Source organism: Zosterops lateralis (genome assembly GCF_965231275.1).
Source record: "Zosterops lateralis genome assembly, chromosome: Z".
In the NCBI taxonomy this organism is placed as follows: Eukaryota; Metazoa; Chordata; class Aves; order Passeriformes; family Zosteropidae; genus Zosterops; species Zosterops lateralis.
In genome coordinates, this window is record NC_139800.1 from 37,816,529 (window position 1) to 37,833,826 (window position 17,298).

Sequence of the window (17,298 nt, forward strand, 5' to 3'; positions counted from 1 at the left end):
TCCTTGCGATTCTTGTAAACATTCAGCATAAATTTGCTCTCTGGGAAATTCCCATTGCTTTGGGTGCCATAGAATGAGGCACAGAGTGATTTATAGCTCTGTAAAATGAAGAGGGAATCCTAATACTTGTAAAACCTGGTCTTATTTCCTGATGGATGCTGCCATCTCACTGCTTTTCCACTTTCCTCAGGACAATACAAAAATCATCTCAGGTGCCTTGAGTAGAGCTCTGTGCAATTGCTAACCCTCTCTTCTGTCCTTTCCCTTCTCTAGTTCAATCTGTTAAGTTCTCTGTTTTCTTCCCTTTGGGTTTGAGATTGGGTTTTGTCCTGCTCTCTCTGAGCTATGTCTCTGTATGAGAGAGAGGGCTGCAGTCTCCTGTGGGATACTGGGGGCTAATGGGATTTTCCTTTTAGCGTTGTGGAGAACAGTGGAAATACCACAACATCAGTGGAACCTAGAGGTTGCTTTGCAGCTGCTATAAAGAGACAGATACAGTTTCTAGTTTTAAAGAGTAAAGGAAGAGGTGTTTTTTTTCATTTTGAAGTTAAAAACTGAAGATAATTTCTGTTTGTGCACCTGACATATATTCCTATATAATTAACTAGTTAATGTATTTCCACATGCAGTAATGTTTTCTTAGGATTTGAAGCAAAGGCGGTGCAGAAAATACGTAGCAGCTAACGATTGCAGTTTTTTATTTCCAAAGAGCTGTTTGTACTGTCTGACTGAATTGTGCTGACTACAGTGAATATTTGATGTAGTGCTTGCATTTATATGGCTTGCTTAGAGTTGCATGGTGTCTATTCTGTCAAATACAACTACATGTTGGGTTATTGTGTTGTTGTTTCTATCACAGACTTACCCTCAGCAAACTTAAGCAATTACAACATCACTGTAGTGGAAGGAAAGAGCATCACGTTGTACTGTGATACTACTGGCGGGCCACCCCCGAATGTGTCCTGGGTGGTAACTAATCTTGTTTCAAACCATGAGGTAAGGTTTATATTCAAGCACATGACAATTCAGGTGACACCTGCTGAAGGATGGAATGAAGTTTCATGTCCAGCTCCAGTTAACTTTCTATTAAAAGATGAAATAGAAAGTTAATGTTGGGATTACATTTATGTTCCAGTTACTTTCAATCCAGGGTGACTGTGGCAGTTGCTTTTGGGGAATGGGAGACATTTGTTTCTCAAGATTCTCATTTGCACTTTGGTTTTTTGGATGTTCAAGTGTAAATGAGAGTAATGTTAGTTTTTGGAAGTAACGTGAATTGGAATACTGAAACACAGGAACTTTCTTATTTTCACTGATACGTGCCTAGAGAGACCAAATCAAATCTATACTGATTGCAAAAAAAGCTTTGCATCTATAATCTTATTTAATTTTCTTTTCATAATTTGGTGTGTTAGAATTTGGTTGTAAATATTTTGTGGCTTGTTTAATTTTTCTTCAACACACTTAACAGCAACAGAAAGCCTTGAAATTGAAGATTTTACTTGAAAGACTGTCAGGTTGGTTTTGTTCTCTTTTTTTTTAATGATGTATGAATATCTTCCCTCATTGAAATCATCTAGGTGGGGAAATTTTATTTTCTTGTCTCTTTATATTTTTTGTTTTTGTAGACTGTGTGCTGCTTAAGTACTTTCTGATGGAAGTATTGAAAAAGGAGGGGCATATATGCAGCTGCTGACCTCATAAATTTCTATTATTTCACCACAGGGAAAACCCATATTTATTATGATTTTATGGCATTTGCTTTCCTATATTCATGATGATGCTCACTGCCTAAAGATTCTTGGTCTGTACAAGGTGTGGGAAGTATACTTCCAAAACTCTTCCTGCAGTGAGGACGAGACAGGACCTCTTGGGTCTCATAGTTTGTATATTTTCCTTCCAAAGTTCATTATATCAGGCTTGTATAGAATTGAAGTAGTCTGTCTTTCATTCCAGCTTTCATAAGTAAGAGCTCTGCAGAACACTAGTTGTATTTTTAAAATTTTCTCTGATCTATAAAACTCCCAAAGGCATCAAGGCAGCAGTTGTCATCAAGCAAAGAAATTAAAACAGTTTGGGGAACTTCTGCCAAGTTGAGATCTTTTAAAAAATTTTCAAAAAAAATTAATTCTAGGAGCCAAAACAAATGTGGGACTCTGTTCAAAAAGTGAGATAGTTTAATTTTTTTAACCCTCCTATCTTTGAAATGCCATGGTCAGTTTGGTTCAAATTTTCCATGGGTATTCTGTCCTGGCATAAGTTCATCATGCTATTGTAGAGGGGCTTATAATACAGGCTGGCTACAACCTTAGCCATGGAGCACAGCAGTATTTTCAGTAGCAGAAGAGCATGAGCCTTTTAGTCCTTATTTGCCATTCCCAACTATCCTTTTCTATGGGTGTTGCTTTTGTTTTCTTTTCTTTCACTTCCATATCTCAGTTTCTGCCTTCATTTAAAACTAGGCTCTGGTTCTGCAAAGGTAGTTTCTGCAAAGCTGAGTTTCTGTGTTGATGGATAGTTTGACTGATGTTGTTTAGATTTTTCTTGCTCTAGATTTCAGTCCTGAGCCTGTGTTTCAGCCTCTCTGCTTTTAGTCCAGCATTGAGCACTGCTCAGCTCTGAGAATTGTGAAATAAGAAAATGTGCAAAGAGATGTTTGCTCTTTCACCTGCCTCCTCTACTGTCACACCAAGATTTAGGGGACAATGAACTGAAGTGGAGTTAGGGTTTCATATCAAGGTTCAAAATTCTGTTTGCACAGGACTGAATTCCTACATTCACTGGAAGTGCAGAAGCATTCCCACATATTTCTGTTGACTGCCACCTAAAGTTGCTGTGGTTTTACAATTATAGTGGGTTACTTGTGTTGTCTGTTGCACTGACAGTGTTCATTACAAAGAGTACCTCAAAAATAGTTTTGAAAATTATCATAATTATTTATTTTTTTGAGTGTGCTTTGGTTCCTTTCCAGTTTAACAAAATAGTCTAGCTCTTTATGAAAAATTCAAGTATGGAAATAATAATTATTTGGAGATATCATCATTCTTACCTTAATTAGCTTGTTTTTAAATACATAAAACAGTACTTAGGCAATAGCCTAGATAGTAGTTATGCAGTTTCTTGTAGAAGGTTTCTTGAGAAAAAAAAGCTTTCAAGAGAAATTTGGCAAAGAAGGAGATAGAAAACATGCCAAGATGCAGTAGGGCTCAGAAGGCAGCAGTGGAAGAGATGTGAAGCATAAATTTAAAGAAACAGTGAAAAGGATGGGTAAAGCAAGGATTAAACAGAAGAAAAAGGCAGAAAAAGTTCTAGAGAACAGGCAGAGGTAGACTGTAGAAATCAGTCATAAAGTAGGAGTGAGGGATGAGCAAGATCATATGATTAGAGGAAAAAAGAATTTGTGTAGAGAGGATAAAGTGGTAAAAAAAGGGCACAGACTGAAAGTGACAGGGCAGAAACACGGTTGAGTGCAATGTTTGTAGCAGGATTTTGCAGCTTTGAATCCACTGTTACTGACTCTTAGAATTGGCTCTGTAGGTGTTTTATGTCAATAAAAGAGGGCTTTGATTTACTGTGGACAGATACAGCATAAAGGAAGGGAAAATGAAAAATGCCATTCAGCTGTGGCCTGTAATTCCCTCCCTCTCCTTTATTCTTAATGCTGTGGTTGATGCATACATGTTTTTCTGATCATTTTTAGAGTGACACAAATAAGAACCCTGCCTCTCTCACCATCAAGAATGTTTCATCAATGGACAGTGGACTGGAGATTTCCTGTGTAGCAGAGAACATTGTGGGAGAGGACCAAGCCTCTGCTGAACTTACAGTATTCTGTACGTATGTGGCCCTCCATACAGACCTGGAGGCCAAACTCCAAGTTCCATTGCCAGGAACTGTTTTGGGGCATTTTTTGGGCCTTCAGACCATTGAAATGAAAACCCTTAAGACATGTGAACTATCTACTGCAGTTAATGCTAGGAGTAGCCCAGTCAGCCATTGCTGCATTTATCTTTTTCAGCTCTATATTCTGCAAAAAATGTATTTCTGATTGCTTGGGTTTTCAGTTAAGAGAATCTGTAAGTAAAGGTCTGAAATCCTGAATACTGAATGGCACTGTCAGTGTGGGAAGGTTTGTTATGTTGTGTATATACATGCACACTGTCTTAGGAATTGCAAAATGTGATTGCATCAAAAGGCTAGTAGAATTATACGAGACTACACATATTTAAGTTCTTACTATCTAAAACAACTGCTTTGTTCAATGTTTGTACAGCCAGGTGTAAATTTATTTGTCATAGCTTTTGAATACTTACTTCTCAAGACCAAGGAAGGGAGAAGGGGCATATAGCATACAGAAACACTTGTTTCTTAGAGCTCAGCTCCAGGCTGGATTCATTTGACATGAACTGTACAGCATGTTTTCAGAAGTTGCAACCCTCTGTTTACTTGAAGATGGGAATGGAACACTTCGTAGATGACAAATTTTGCTCAGCATGTGCTTATGACAGAATAAACTAGAAAAAACACTATAGATGTAGGTTTGTACCTTGAAATTGGATATGTAATAAGTATGGGAATGAACATAAACTAGAAATATTTGAAAAGTGTAAATGAGATTTTGAGCTTGGCACTGTTATGAGTGATAAAAGGGAATGTAACTAGAAGAAATTGGGTGTAGTTAAGAATAAATATAAAGGAAAATAATATACAAGGTGTTGGAATAATCTCTTGAGGAAAACAGAAGAGGTCTGTAAACTTGAGACATTTAGCAGGTTTGAACAAGGATGAGAATATGTATAGTAGAGAATTACTTTTCCCTGACAGAACAATCTAGAGAATTAAGTAATCTGTTCTGGTTTTGATTCTGTTAAGAAAATAATCTGTAAATTTGGATTCCTAGCTGAGTGTCTTTCCAGTAGTATTTGCTTTTGGCCAATTTTAAATATTTTCAATATGATTGTCTTCCTTCAGCACTCTTGTGCACCATCTTTTCAGCAAAGTAAAGCTAAAATGTCTTTCTCCTCCTTCTGAGTGATACAGTAACTGAAGTTTGCATACCTTACATGTTTTAAGTGATTTAACACATTTTCAGTCTTTGAAACTAGTTTGTTTAATTTCTGTCTAAAGAGCGGCTTCAGTTCAGTTCAGCATAGTACTCTAGACAGAGCAAGTGTGTTCCTGTGTGAGTATCCTTCAAATAGGTACCATTCCATCTAGTAACATTTATACTGATGAATGAAAAGTGCTTCCATGAGAACTTGGGAGGGAGGGAGGGAAGGGAAGGGAAGAAGGACATGTTCAGAATATTCTGATGTTCTTTGCTCTTTTTTCCAATATAGTTGCACCAAATATCACATTTATTGAGTCTCCGACCCCGGACCACCACTGGTGTATTCCATTCACTGTGAAAGGGAACCCTAAGCCCACATTGCAGTGGTTCTATGAAGGAGCTGTACTGAATGAGTCTGAGTACATCTGTACTAAAATACATGTTATCAATCAAAGTGAATACCATGGCTGCCTTCAGCTGGACAATCCTACACACCTGAATAATGGTGCTTATACCTTACTTGCCAAGAATGATTATGGAGAGGATGAAAAACGAGTTGATGCTCATTTCATGTCAGTGCCTGGAGATGGTGAGTGTAGTTTTTTGTTGTTTTTTTTAATGCTAGCAATTGCAAATTGATGAAAGTGGTGAAGTAGTGCTTTTGGCCAGCTTAACTGATTTGGAAGAAGGTTTTAACAGAACTTTTTTTCTCAGAATGGATGTCTGCAATATTACTTGTAAAATGATGTTTTTCTTCAGCATTTTCTACTTATTTGTTGCTTGTAAAGGGAGATCATGCCAGTGCTCTGTAAATCTTCCTTTGCGTAACCATACTCCCTTGCCAGTCAAGGCTAATGAAAAGTTGCTGTTTCTGAAGTTTTCCCAAGCCTGAGTTCTTATCCTGAAAAGCACTGAGTGCCAATTCAATCCCTCTGTAACTTGCTGTGCTGCATATGAATGGAGCTAGGCAGTGTGCTCAAGGATGTGAAGGATGCTTGTGTGGCATCTAGTGCCATGTTGCAAAACTGATAGTGGTGCAGTCAAGTGAGTTCATGATAATACGTTGTTTTTAGGACACTAGAGGGAACTGGAGAGAAAACAAGTAACCCAGAGGCATGATGGATGAGGCCTCAGATCTTAACAGGCATTTTGGTGTCCAATTGCCATTTGTCTAGGTGGTGGTTGGGCACCTACATTGCTGGGAGTATCAGCATTCAAGATGGTTGCACCTTCAGTTGCTCTGAAGATTCTCCCTCTCCCTTTCTGAGTACTGTGTAGGCAGGCTCAAGGTGGAGTAGCTCACTGAATTGCAGGGACTACTGTAAGTGATTGATACTCACTGTGGTTTGATGTTTTCCCACATCTTCAAAGCCATTCATGAAGTGGCTGTAATAACAGTCACTGTATGTGCAAGCATAATGGAGCATGTGGAAGAAAACTTTGAGTGGACTGCACATTTGGAGTAGAAATGGAAGTCATGATCTTGTGCAGATAATTGCATAGTCGTACCTCAAAATATGGGACTGTATGTATCTTTGGCTTTTTGACCATGTGATATAAATAGTTGCCTTTTTTTTTTTTTTTTTTTTTTTTTGTGAACAGCACTGTCGTGTTATCTTATCTGATGGAAAAAAAAAAAAAAGTGGTGAATATTTAATTCTCTTCCTACATCTCAGCCCACAGACCATAAAAGTATGGTCAATATTTAATTTTTTCATTTTTTCTCTTCCAGCTCAGTTTGCTGTAGGGAGAGAGATGGTAGGTGTTTTGCTTTCCCATCCTTAGGAGAAGATGAAGGAGCTGATAAAACCAGGCTTTATTTACTCCTGCTGTGCTCACTGCTCCTCTCCTCTTTTTTTCTCTGGAATGCTTCCTTAAAGAGACTTATTATAGAAACATGCCATTGTTTCAGCTACAGGTGTCCCCTAATACTGCATTTAAATTATTCAGCAATACAGTTGACCTCATGGATGTTCTGTGTACAGTGGAAGATCTCTTGCACCCTCATTACTTAACATGAACCTGGCTTCATTTTCTAGCAGAGTATCAGCTACCTCTAATACATTAGGTGATTCTGTAAATTTTTTTGGTCTTTGATGCAAATCCCCTTTCCTGTTGTGTTTTTCCTTGATGCTTCTGTCCACAATAAATAGAACTACAGTTATCCTCTAATTTAGAAAGAAAATATGATTTATTTTTTCCATCCCTTTTAGATTCCTATCTAATGTAAGTCTACCAATATAAACTGTGCTGTGCTCTTTAAGAATTTCCCAAGATCTGTAGTGGAGTAAGCTTCACAAAAAGAGTATAGAGGAAATGGGAATATGTATAGACAGGATGTAACTGCATTATAAATTAGTTCATGCATAGTGGATGGCACCAAACCGGTCTTAAAAATTAGCAACAGGAGAAATAGCTTATCTCCTCAATATTATTTTTAGTTTTCTCCTGCAAGAATCATGGAATTTTGGTTTAGAAAACATCACAACATTGTTGTCTCTTCCACTGAAGCTCATCTAAAAGCAAATGCATCGTATTACAATTTTTGTTCTATGCTATTGCTATTTAAAGCCCTGTCAGGCTTTTTCAAATCCTTAAAAGGCCTTTTCAGTGCTGTCGTTACTATGTAGTTTCTTCTTTTGGCCCACATATTGTACACTGAAGCATAAAGATTAAGGCCCACACCCTGGTATTATGTTCATTTTCATGTCTTCATGACTGAATTAAATACCAGTCCTGATGTTTCATGGGGTGGAGTACACTCACTGAGCTTTAAACTGATTCTCTGGTTATTGCATCACTTCAGCAAATGCTCTGAAAATAGAAAGAAAAAAAAAGGAAAATTTAAAAAATACTCTCACCAATAATCCATATGCCTACCCAAATAAATGTATATAGTTCTGAAGCATGTTCATCAGTAGCATAATGGTACACTTTCAGAGTTGGATCAAAAATGATGAAGCGGTAATATTTGTGCTAAGATGCTCCTAACTTTCATCGTGCTGCTTGGAAGAACTCTTTTTCACTGGTCTGAGTGTGCAGGTGTGAAAGAGAGGAAACCAGGCACCATAGTGGGATTTTGATTGTGCTAATGATACCCAAGTTAATTTTGAAAATCAAGAATTTATTTTAAATGTGAAGACCTGGAAGAATGAATTTCATGTTTTACTAGCTGAACTTTTAACTATCTTTAGTCTGCTAAAGTTCTTGGTTTCCAATTCTTGCTGAGAGTGATTTGATTATTTGAGACTAGCTGCTGTCAACAGTAAGCAAGAAATGGTCATGGTTTATTCTGTAGACTGTTCTCATAGTTGATCCAAAATGGCTAGTGAATGTGGGAGAGATTTTTACCAATAATAGGTATTTTTAATTAAGCTTATTCATCTACTAACTCTCTATGTTAAAAATACAGCTGAAAGAGTCCAAGTCACATATATCTTGTTAAAGTAAAAGAATATGCTAAATATGTCTTAGAAATAGCATATGCTTGTGCAGCATAATGTTTTTTGGAGAAGTATGTTTTCAAATTGAGTCTTTTACTGCTGCTTTGTTTTAAAAATGCCAAATTTATAAAGAAAGAAGCAAACAATCCAAGTGTAGTTGATGTAGTTTGTAAAGATGAGTAAGTAGGATAAGGCTTTTGATAGCTCATTTACTCAACAATCTCTTCTAATGGGGGCTAAAACAATGGTGCCGTTTTGTACTTGGCCTTGAAAATAATTGTGTGTAAACGTGCAAAAGGACTGTGGTGAAGTTTAATGTTAAAATAGCTTCAACTGATGATTAAAGTGGCATGTTTTTGTGTGCTAAATAGAAAGAGTAATACTAAACAGAAATTTGGGGGTTGTCCACCATCTTGATTTTTGTTGCTTTATTTGAAGTGTTTAGTTGTATAAAAGATATTTGAATAGAATTGATGACTTCTTATTTTATATGTCTGGGACAAGTTAAGAGTTGTACTAATCTTCTTAGTTTATCCCAATTCCAGTGAATAGAAACAAAAATGTTGAATTTCACTTACAAATAAAGGACTGGGAGTTTTTTTGTTGTTTGGGTTCTTTCCACTTCAGATTACAGAAGGTGAGTTAGAAACACTGTTTTTAGCAGTTGGATGTTCTGCACTTGGAAAACTGGAACCATGAACTTCTGTGGACAAAAATCTCTAGTCAGATTACTTGAGGATAGATAGTCAGGCTTTCTTCATTGGGTATTTATTTCTGCCAATTGAGATGACAGTTCTCATGGAATCTATTGACATGTATCCCTAGATACTGGAATATCTTCAAGTATCAAGGCATTTAAAAATAAGCCGAATTTTCTGCTGCCATTCTACTAATAGGTCGCAACTGGTATTTTCAGCACAAGTTCTCATGCTGTTAACAATGATGTTTGGCTCTTCCTTCATTGTGGCATTATGCCCATGAAATGCTACTTCTGTAGATTTAGTGTATGCTAGTATAAACAGAATTATGTTTAATGAAATTGGATTAATCTTTAGAGATTTTAATTAATTGTTAATTTTATTTCCAAATCTGCAAAAATAGAGAGAAAAAATATGAAGGAGTTAACTATAATCCTACTGCATAAGCTGTACTAGAAGTACCTTATAGATCAGAATAAATGGGTATGTTCAGACATAACACAAGTATCTTGCAAAACATGAATAACAGTTCGCTAATTTCTGTGACTGTTCTATGCATTTTACTCACATATGTGCTAAACTTTACATACATGCAGTAAGAAATTAGAAAAAGCTGCAAACAGGAGCTAGTAAAATTTAGAGAACTGTAGACTAGACATTTGCTAATGTAAATTCTGGTTTCTGAGACATCTAACTTTTTCAGTAAGAGTTCTATCTGTGTATCCGCTGTGCAGCTGGATGTAAAAGAAGCATCCTTTTACAGAGTGAATCAAATGGTGCTGCTTAGGTAATTTCTACCTGTAGCCCTTAACTTGCCAGCTCACAGCTTAAAATTGTTGCTTGCATAATGATACAATAGCATAATTTTTATATCAGGTAAATGTCTACGATTGTTAAAGCTCTGGGAAATCTGCTTCCACTTGAATTCAGAGCAAATTTTACCTTAGATTTTTCAATAGGAGTAGTTATTTTTTCACTTAGTTCATATATATATACACACATACATACATATCTATAAATAGTAGAAAGCAGGATTTTGCCCAGTTTTAAAATAATGCGTCCCCCTGTCAGAGTTACTGCCATGTGCACACACAAAGCAAAATAGTAACCTTTGGGATAACTCTAAGATTATTGTATATGTAATTAATATACTGAAGTTATTGATGTTGATTTGCATTTAAGTAAATACTTATGATTGCTATGGCAAATAAAGTCAACTCTTAAAACTTTAAAACTACTCTTAAATAATTTTTTATTCTCACATCATTTGCAATTTATTTACAAAGCTTTTCTTTCTTTTTTTTTTTTTTTCTCTTTTCCGTGTACAGGTAGTGGCCCAATTTTGGATCCAGACGTTTATGGTATATATTTGATTTTCTTTTTTTTTTCATAACAGAAATGAAGGAACTGAAACATTCAAAGTTCAAATGTTAGGCTTAGTTAAATTGAACTGTCACATAGGATAATACAGCTCTAAAAGGTACTTTGTGGTTTTGGTTCTCCTGCCTTATATTTAACACATGTGATGACAATATGATGTTTTACTTACTATGCTGCTTTTGATTCACATTAGAAGCATAAATCCACTGCTACAAATGGGTGCAGTTGATCCTGTAGGATGACAGCTGTGTGATGTAGTTCGCAGACATGAGATTTTGTGAACCTTTTGGAGGCATTTCTTGGAGGAAAGAGAGTTTGTGAGTTCTCTTTATACAAGTTAATTTATTTTTCCAGGGATGATTCCATACTTGTTTTGCCTCCAAAAATGTACCTCTAAATCACACTTAGAAATGAAGTTGGCACAAGTAAGTTTTCCTGTAGGCAGTTTATTTTGCTCTATCTGCTCATTTGTACCTTCCCTTAATCTCTCTTGCATAAGCAGACAATCAATTCAGTGGTGCTGAGTGTGTGCCAGGAGATTTTGATGGCACAATGTTCACATTAGTTTTTTAGTTAGGCAAAGTGTACCAAGTGAGAGCCAGTGTGCACTGAAATAGAAGCTACAGAATAAAAAGTAACTCACTGGTTTTTAAAAAGATTTCTGGTATACTTCTGGTGAGTAGAAAAGTTCATCTTACCCACCATACACAAACAGCTTGAAGCTGGATCCTGTTTGGAGTATTCTTTATTTGGATGAATAGCATGACTCAGGTTACCTAAAGCTGATCTAAATGTTATTGCTTTGATTCCATTCCACATCATTAAACTTTAGCAAATGTGCAATTGAAGCATCAATTTGACTTCAAATGCTTAGAAACTCCAAAGGATAGCTTCCCCTCCCTCTTTCCAAATTTTTTTTGAAGGACGAAGAGAAGGGAGGGTTGGGGATGGAAAAGTGGTGATGGTTTGTACAGTTTCTTCATGTGTTGTATTATGTAAGCTGTATGCATGAAGATTTTGATTCTGAGCTTTTTATCAAGGTCCTGATGCCTGCATATGGCTTTACCCTTGTGCTAAATCTGTGCTTTGACTGACTTGGGTGGGTTTCTGCTGAGATGTATGCCTCGAGTTTTGCTAGCAGATCACAGCCTGGAAGGCCTGGTGAAGGCAGCCGTCTCTGTTTCCTGGCTGTTCTTCCTGCCATTTGAAACTGTTGTTCTTGTGATGTGAGGCAATTTCCAAATGTTTTTGTTAAGTATTTTGAACATATAACAGAAATCAGAAGATTTGATGAGGTGACATCAGGCTGCATGACATTGAGTTTGTTGAGGGGAGTCTGAGGAACTGCTTGCCACAAGCATGGAACAGTCATTTGTGCCTCTAGCTCATCTCTTGGATGGCAGCTCTTGGAAAAGACAAAGAGCGAATGCTGTCCTGACACCATCTGGAAATTAACTGAGAGAAATAAACCAACTCACATGGGTCTGAGCAGGACATTGAGTGCAAAGGCAGTTCCTTTGGCTCTGAGTACATATTTTCACACCATGATGCCTCTTTTTGTGTGGTTGTGAACATGAAAGAGACAACCTACCCCATATCTGCCAAACCCCAGAATAACTGTGGAGAGTGACCCCCCAGTACTGATGTGACTGTGCTGTCATGTCCATACCAGCACTTTGTTTGTGAAATGGCTGTAAAATACTGGCCAGTGTCAGCTGCAAATCACCACAGCTGTTATTAGTCACCGGTGGCTGCATGAGGTACAGAGCAACAGAGAACCTGGCCCTAAAGCAATATGAGCCTTATCTAGCATGACTCAAAAGGCGTGACCCTGTCTGTAGGAGTGTTCAGTGTCTATGTCAGGATTTCATAGTGAAATGAACAGGAATTTATTTAAATCAAATTGTCTGGCTTTGGCTGGATAGCTGTCACGTGTATTTTCCTTGCCTGATTCACCCGTATCAAGGGGCTTTGAAGATCTGGCAATACCTCAAATGCAAATGATTGACAGTTAGACAGCAAGCAATGTCAGCATACCACCACTATACCAATGTAGCCTACCTTAGCGCTTGCCCATTTTTATATAGAAATTCATTCAGAGGATTCACAGACCAGGCCTGTGGTTCTCATTAACCCTCCATTGTGTGATTTCCAGTAGTTTGGAACAGGCCTGAGCATAAACAGAACTACAAATAACATAAGCTGTTATTTACAAGTGAAATTGGGAGCAAAAGATTTCCTTCTGCAACATTTGTTTTACAAAGTCAGAGCAGAAAAGGCTCTAAATATTTGTTTTATAGGTTAGTCTTATAAAACAATAATAAATATATGGTTGGCCAAAACAGTCTTTGTGAAAATTTTCCCAGCTAATTTTAAAGGAAGCCCAATTTTTTTAGGCTGATGTTCCTGTTATAAAGCAGGCTTTGCCTGCAAATAATGAAGTAGAAGTCTCCTCCTTTGCTCTGGCAAAGGATGTACGCACAGTGCCAGATGCTCAACACAGAATCTTGTCCAAAAGTCCAGGCTGCTTGTGCAGCTGAGCCATTCAGGCAGCAGTTATACTACCTGGATGAGTGAGGAATGCTGTTCATTCTCCTGTTGCTGCTGCTCTAACCTTGCTGCATAGTAAGCTACACACACAGAGATGCAGTGCAGAGAAATTTGGAGAATTCAAATGGTAAAAGATCAGGAAATTATTTTTTTTTCCTCTTAAAAACTCTGTATATTTAATATGCATTTTATCTTGAAAGAGTCTTGTCCTTTGGCATGCATAGTTTAGAGCCAAAATAGACTATGTGAATTGTTTAGACATCCTGACTGTGCTGACTGTAGCACTGGTGCCAGAGGTAGCTGACAGCGTCCTGTACCAAAAAAAATCTGCAGTCTGCAAGTGCTTTTTGCAGAAAGCAAATGTGTCCTTGCATGCCTGAAGATCAAAAGCCCAGTGCAACTTCTTGCTAACACTGCCAGCTGAGCTCTCCAAACTGGTCTTGGGAGCTAAAGGATATTAATGCTTAGGTGCAAACCCTCTACTCTTGCTCAGCTGGAGCTCTATGCTCAGAAATGCTCCTGCTGCTGTAGTTTGCAAGAGCATTTTTAAATTCACATTTAAGATTTCATCTGCAGGCTTATGGCACTGATTTTAATCAAAGCAAGTAAAGAAATACCCATGTAATTTCAAACTTAAATTATGATGCTGGAGGTGTATTTTATTAATAGCTGCAGTTATTGCCTTTTGTTTCTTTCATCTGCATACATTACAGTCATGAAATTAAAATGTTATGCATATTACCAGATGTAATAATAAAATAAATACATTTAAAATTTTATTTTAATGCACGTTTATCTTAACTTCGGATATATATAACATTTAATTATTTTTATCTCATTTGAGTAATTTTTTCAGGAAATCATGGACTGTAGATATCTCTGTTTTATTTTGAAGTTCTTATAAATAATTGAGCCATGATCATTCTTCATATGGAATAGTTCTGCTTTTGCCCCTGCAGCCATGTCAGTGGAATTATTTTGATAAATCAATCAAATTTCTTCATACCATCTCAGGCACTTTAATTTTTAAAGGTTTATATGTGTGATAGCAATGCTAAACTGTAACCTCTGTGGATCTAACATTTTTTAAAATTATTTATTAAACAAATGAAAGCAGCTATTTCACATATGATATTAGTAAGATAGCTTGAAACCTACCCGCTGAGATCTTCTCAGCAAAACAAAAGTGCTCAAGCAATTTCTAAGACTGTCCTATATTTGACTGAATACAAGGCTTGTGAAGTTCAGTGTAGAGGGCAGTCTTTCATTTTTAATGGGAAGCCAGGAGCACATAAAAATAGCTCTATGGATGGAGTTCTCATTTAACTCTAGTGTTTCCAGTAGGGAAATTATTATGTACATTGCTTCTTTTTTCACGCTTGTCAGTCACAGCACCTTTGTTCATTTACATGCCCCAGTGATTACTCCCAAAACATCCCAGCTTCTTTAGCAATTATAGCTTGTGTCTAAAAAGCTTAAATTCCCAAAGTTGATAGTGGCCTTACCACAGAGCAGAAATAATATATAAAACCATTTCCTCAGCAAAGCTATGAAGTTATAAAAGGAATATTTTTTCCTTTCTTAAGAGTATGAAACCACACCTAATGATCTTGGAGATGCCACAAATAACAGTAATCAAATCACTTCAACGGATGTTTCCAACAAAGAGAATGAAGATAGCATCACTGTAAGTATATGCATTGTTTTCTGGTCTGTGATCTTTGTGAACTTTTTGGCTATACAACTTACAAAATTGCAGACACTAATAAGACCCTGGCCTATCAGAAAACTATAGCTATTACTGTGTTGTAATCAAAACTCCGGAAAAAAAGGATGAAAAATAAAATGAGTGCTCCCTATTCTTGTCCTTCCCCCATTTTTTTGAATGAATGGATCACTTTTCAGTTCAAGTAAAACTGCTGTTTTGTGTCTTGCTTTTCTGAACAACTTAACTGTCTTTTTTTAGCCTAAGACTTTGCATCTAATTTTTGGTCAAGGACAGCAAATCTTCATTTACAAAACAAACAGCTCCTGTCACAATAGGACACGAAATAAAGATTCCAGTCATAAGGCAGTAGAAATCAGAAGGCTTTATTTACAGTGCATGCAGCCCTTTTATAACGTGGTTGGCTAAGAAGGCACGTTATTGGTCCATAGGGCTGACGCCTCTCCCATTGGCTAAGTAACAGAAATAGCAAACAACCCCTGTTATGGCAAAGGAATGTTGTTTACACAAGGTTGTTTTGGGAAAAAGAAAACTGTTGAAAGGTTTCCCTTGAGAAGAGCTAGCTCTTCTCAAGCTCAGAAAATATTGAGTCCACAACCTCCAAGGTAATTTGAAGACTGTTGATTGAATACTCATCCTGGAATCACCTCCATGTTAGAGAGATGATGTGCTGCAATGAATTTTCAACGTCTAACTGTATGTTTCAAGACATGATTTCATGTAGGTTTTTGATTAAAAGGCTTGCGATAGATTTTAGTGCAAATGGCTGAATTGATGGGCCTCCTCCTTTGCTGCCTTGCCTCTCATGCTTTCCTGAACTGAAATGCTGGAAACTGATAGTGGGTTACCAGCCTGGTTGACATTGCAGCTCCCTCCATCAGTGACTCTCTAAAGCACCAAGCAGATGAGACTGTGCGTTCATGAACCAGAGAGAAGACTGTGAGCTGGGATAGTGTTTTAAAAATTGGGAGGATCCAAGACAGTCTTGTCTCATCAGAGTCACTGAACTGCCGAGGTGGCAAAGGTGGGACCTGTGAAAGTCCTCTGGTCCAAGCTCCTCTGATTAAACCAGGGCTAGTTGTTTATGGCTGTGTCCTCCCTGGTTTTAGTGTATCCAGTGATGGAGCCTTCACAGCCACTCTAGGTAATTTTTATGAGTATTCAGCCATCCCCACAGTAAATTCGTTTTTCCTGTGTGCTGTTCTTACGTGTTTTCTTGTAACATACCACTCTGCTGGAAGGGAAAAGGGTGATATACACTCCCTCCCACCTGCCTTGAATGTGTAGGATGTTGAAAAAGTTCTCATAAGTGTCTGAATTTCTGTTCTCTGCAGAATAGAAGAAACCTCAACAAATGTCTGCTTTCTGTACTCTTTGATCTGAGTGCAAATGTTCCCCAGTTGAAATTAATCTCTTTTCATAACTGGATTAATCTGAATGTATGTTGGATGTCTTTGAAGACACAAAACCAAAACAAACAGGTCTGTGTCCTGATTTTTTTTAGGTGTACGTTGTGGTGGGAATTGCAGCACTGGTGTGCACTGGCTTAGTAATAACTCTCATTATTCTGAAGTTTGGAAGACACTCTAAGTTTGGGATGAAAGGTAAGCAGCGCTCATTTTACACCTTCCAGAATTGTTGGGGATTGTATGATCTGAGACTGTAGTCCGCTGGACTGGGAGGAGTCAAAATAGCTGAAATAAATGCCACCACATTTAATATTTTGTTTATTAATCAGGTAAGTAAGGGCAAAGATAGATGTAGAGAGAGTTTAGAATTTTGGCTCAAACACTTCTACTTCTGTTTTCTTCTTAAGAGAAATACCATTTCTCTACCTTCTTCTGCAAAGTCCACTGAGGTAATTCCTGGAGTAAAATACTTCTCAAGTAAGTGTAGGTAGGAAGAAGGTAGGAAATGAAATTTATTTTTTTGCAAGTTTAATTGATGAAGATCTATGCTCTATGTAAGAGGTACTTTAGACAATACTACAATGTCCCATTAAGGTGAAGGGGAAGCAATGACAAGAGTGGAAGGTGCATTTGCAGTGGATCCTGTCATAGTGGTGCTTTCTGAGAGATGCATTTTCATGTGCTTCTTAGGGAGCAGCATCTGGAGAGAGTTGCAAGTGCTCATGTCCCTGTGGAAGGGGGAAATCTCAGCCCTTCATTTATTCATTTATTTATTTTACAGCCAGATGGAGCTATGTGTAACACAGAGGTACCTGCAACAACCCCCTTACTATATTCTTTTACTGGTGTCATCAGTGTGTGTCTGATGATGTGGGTGAAATTGTATTTAAAAAAAAAGAGAAATTAAAAAAAATAATTAAAAACCAACTTGCTGTCTGGTTGAGAGACCTAGAAGATGCTTTGCTGTGTGCTAAAGGAGATGAGTGTTTGCTCTTAAGATATGTAGATGAGGGTCTGTGGAGAACACGGTAAGTAATCTTTT

General features: G+C 37.3%; 1 protein-coding gene across 1 annotated transcript in view; it reads left to right on the top strand.

Moving 5' to 3' along the window:
* NTRK2 (neurotrophic receptor tyrosine kinase 2) overlaps positions 1 to 17,298 on the top strand; it is a gene marked incomplete at its 5' end in the record, with an annotated part of 205,074 nt that overhangs the window by 41,655 nt on the left and 146,121 nt on the right. Inside the window, 6 exons of the mRNA XM_083884010.1 lie at positions 860 to 996; positions 3,701 to 3,833; positions 5,340 to 5,639; positions 10,520 to 10,552; positions 14,708 to 14,808; positions 16,352 to 16,451. Of these exons, the coding sequence (XP_083740136.1) occupies positions 860 to 996; positions 3,701 to 3,833; positions 5,340 to 5,639; positions 10,520 to 10,552; positions 14,708 to 14,808; positions 16,352 to 16,451 (804 nt within the window). The remainder of the gene's footprint in view (positions 1 to 859; positions 997 to 3,700; positions 3,834 to 5,339; positions 5,640 to 10,519; positions 10,553 to 14,707; positions 14,809 to 16,351; positions 16,452 to 17,298) is intronic.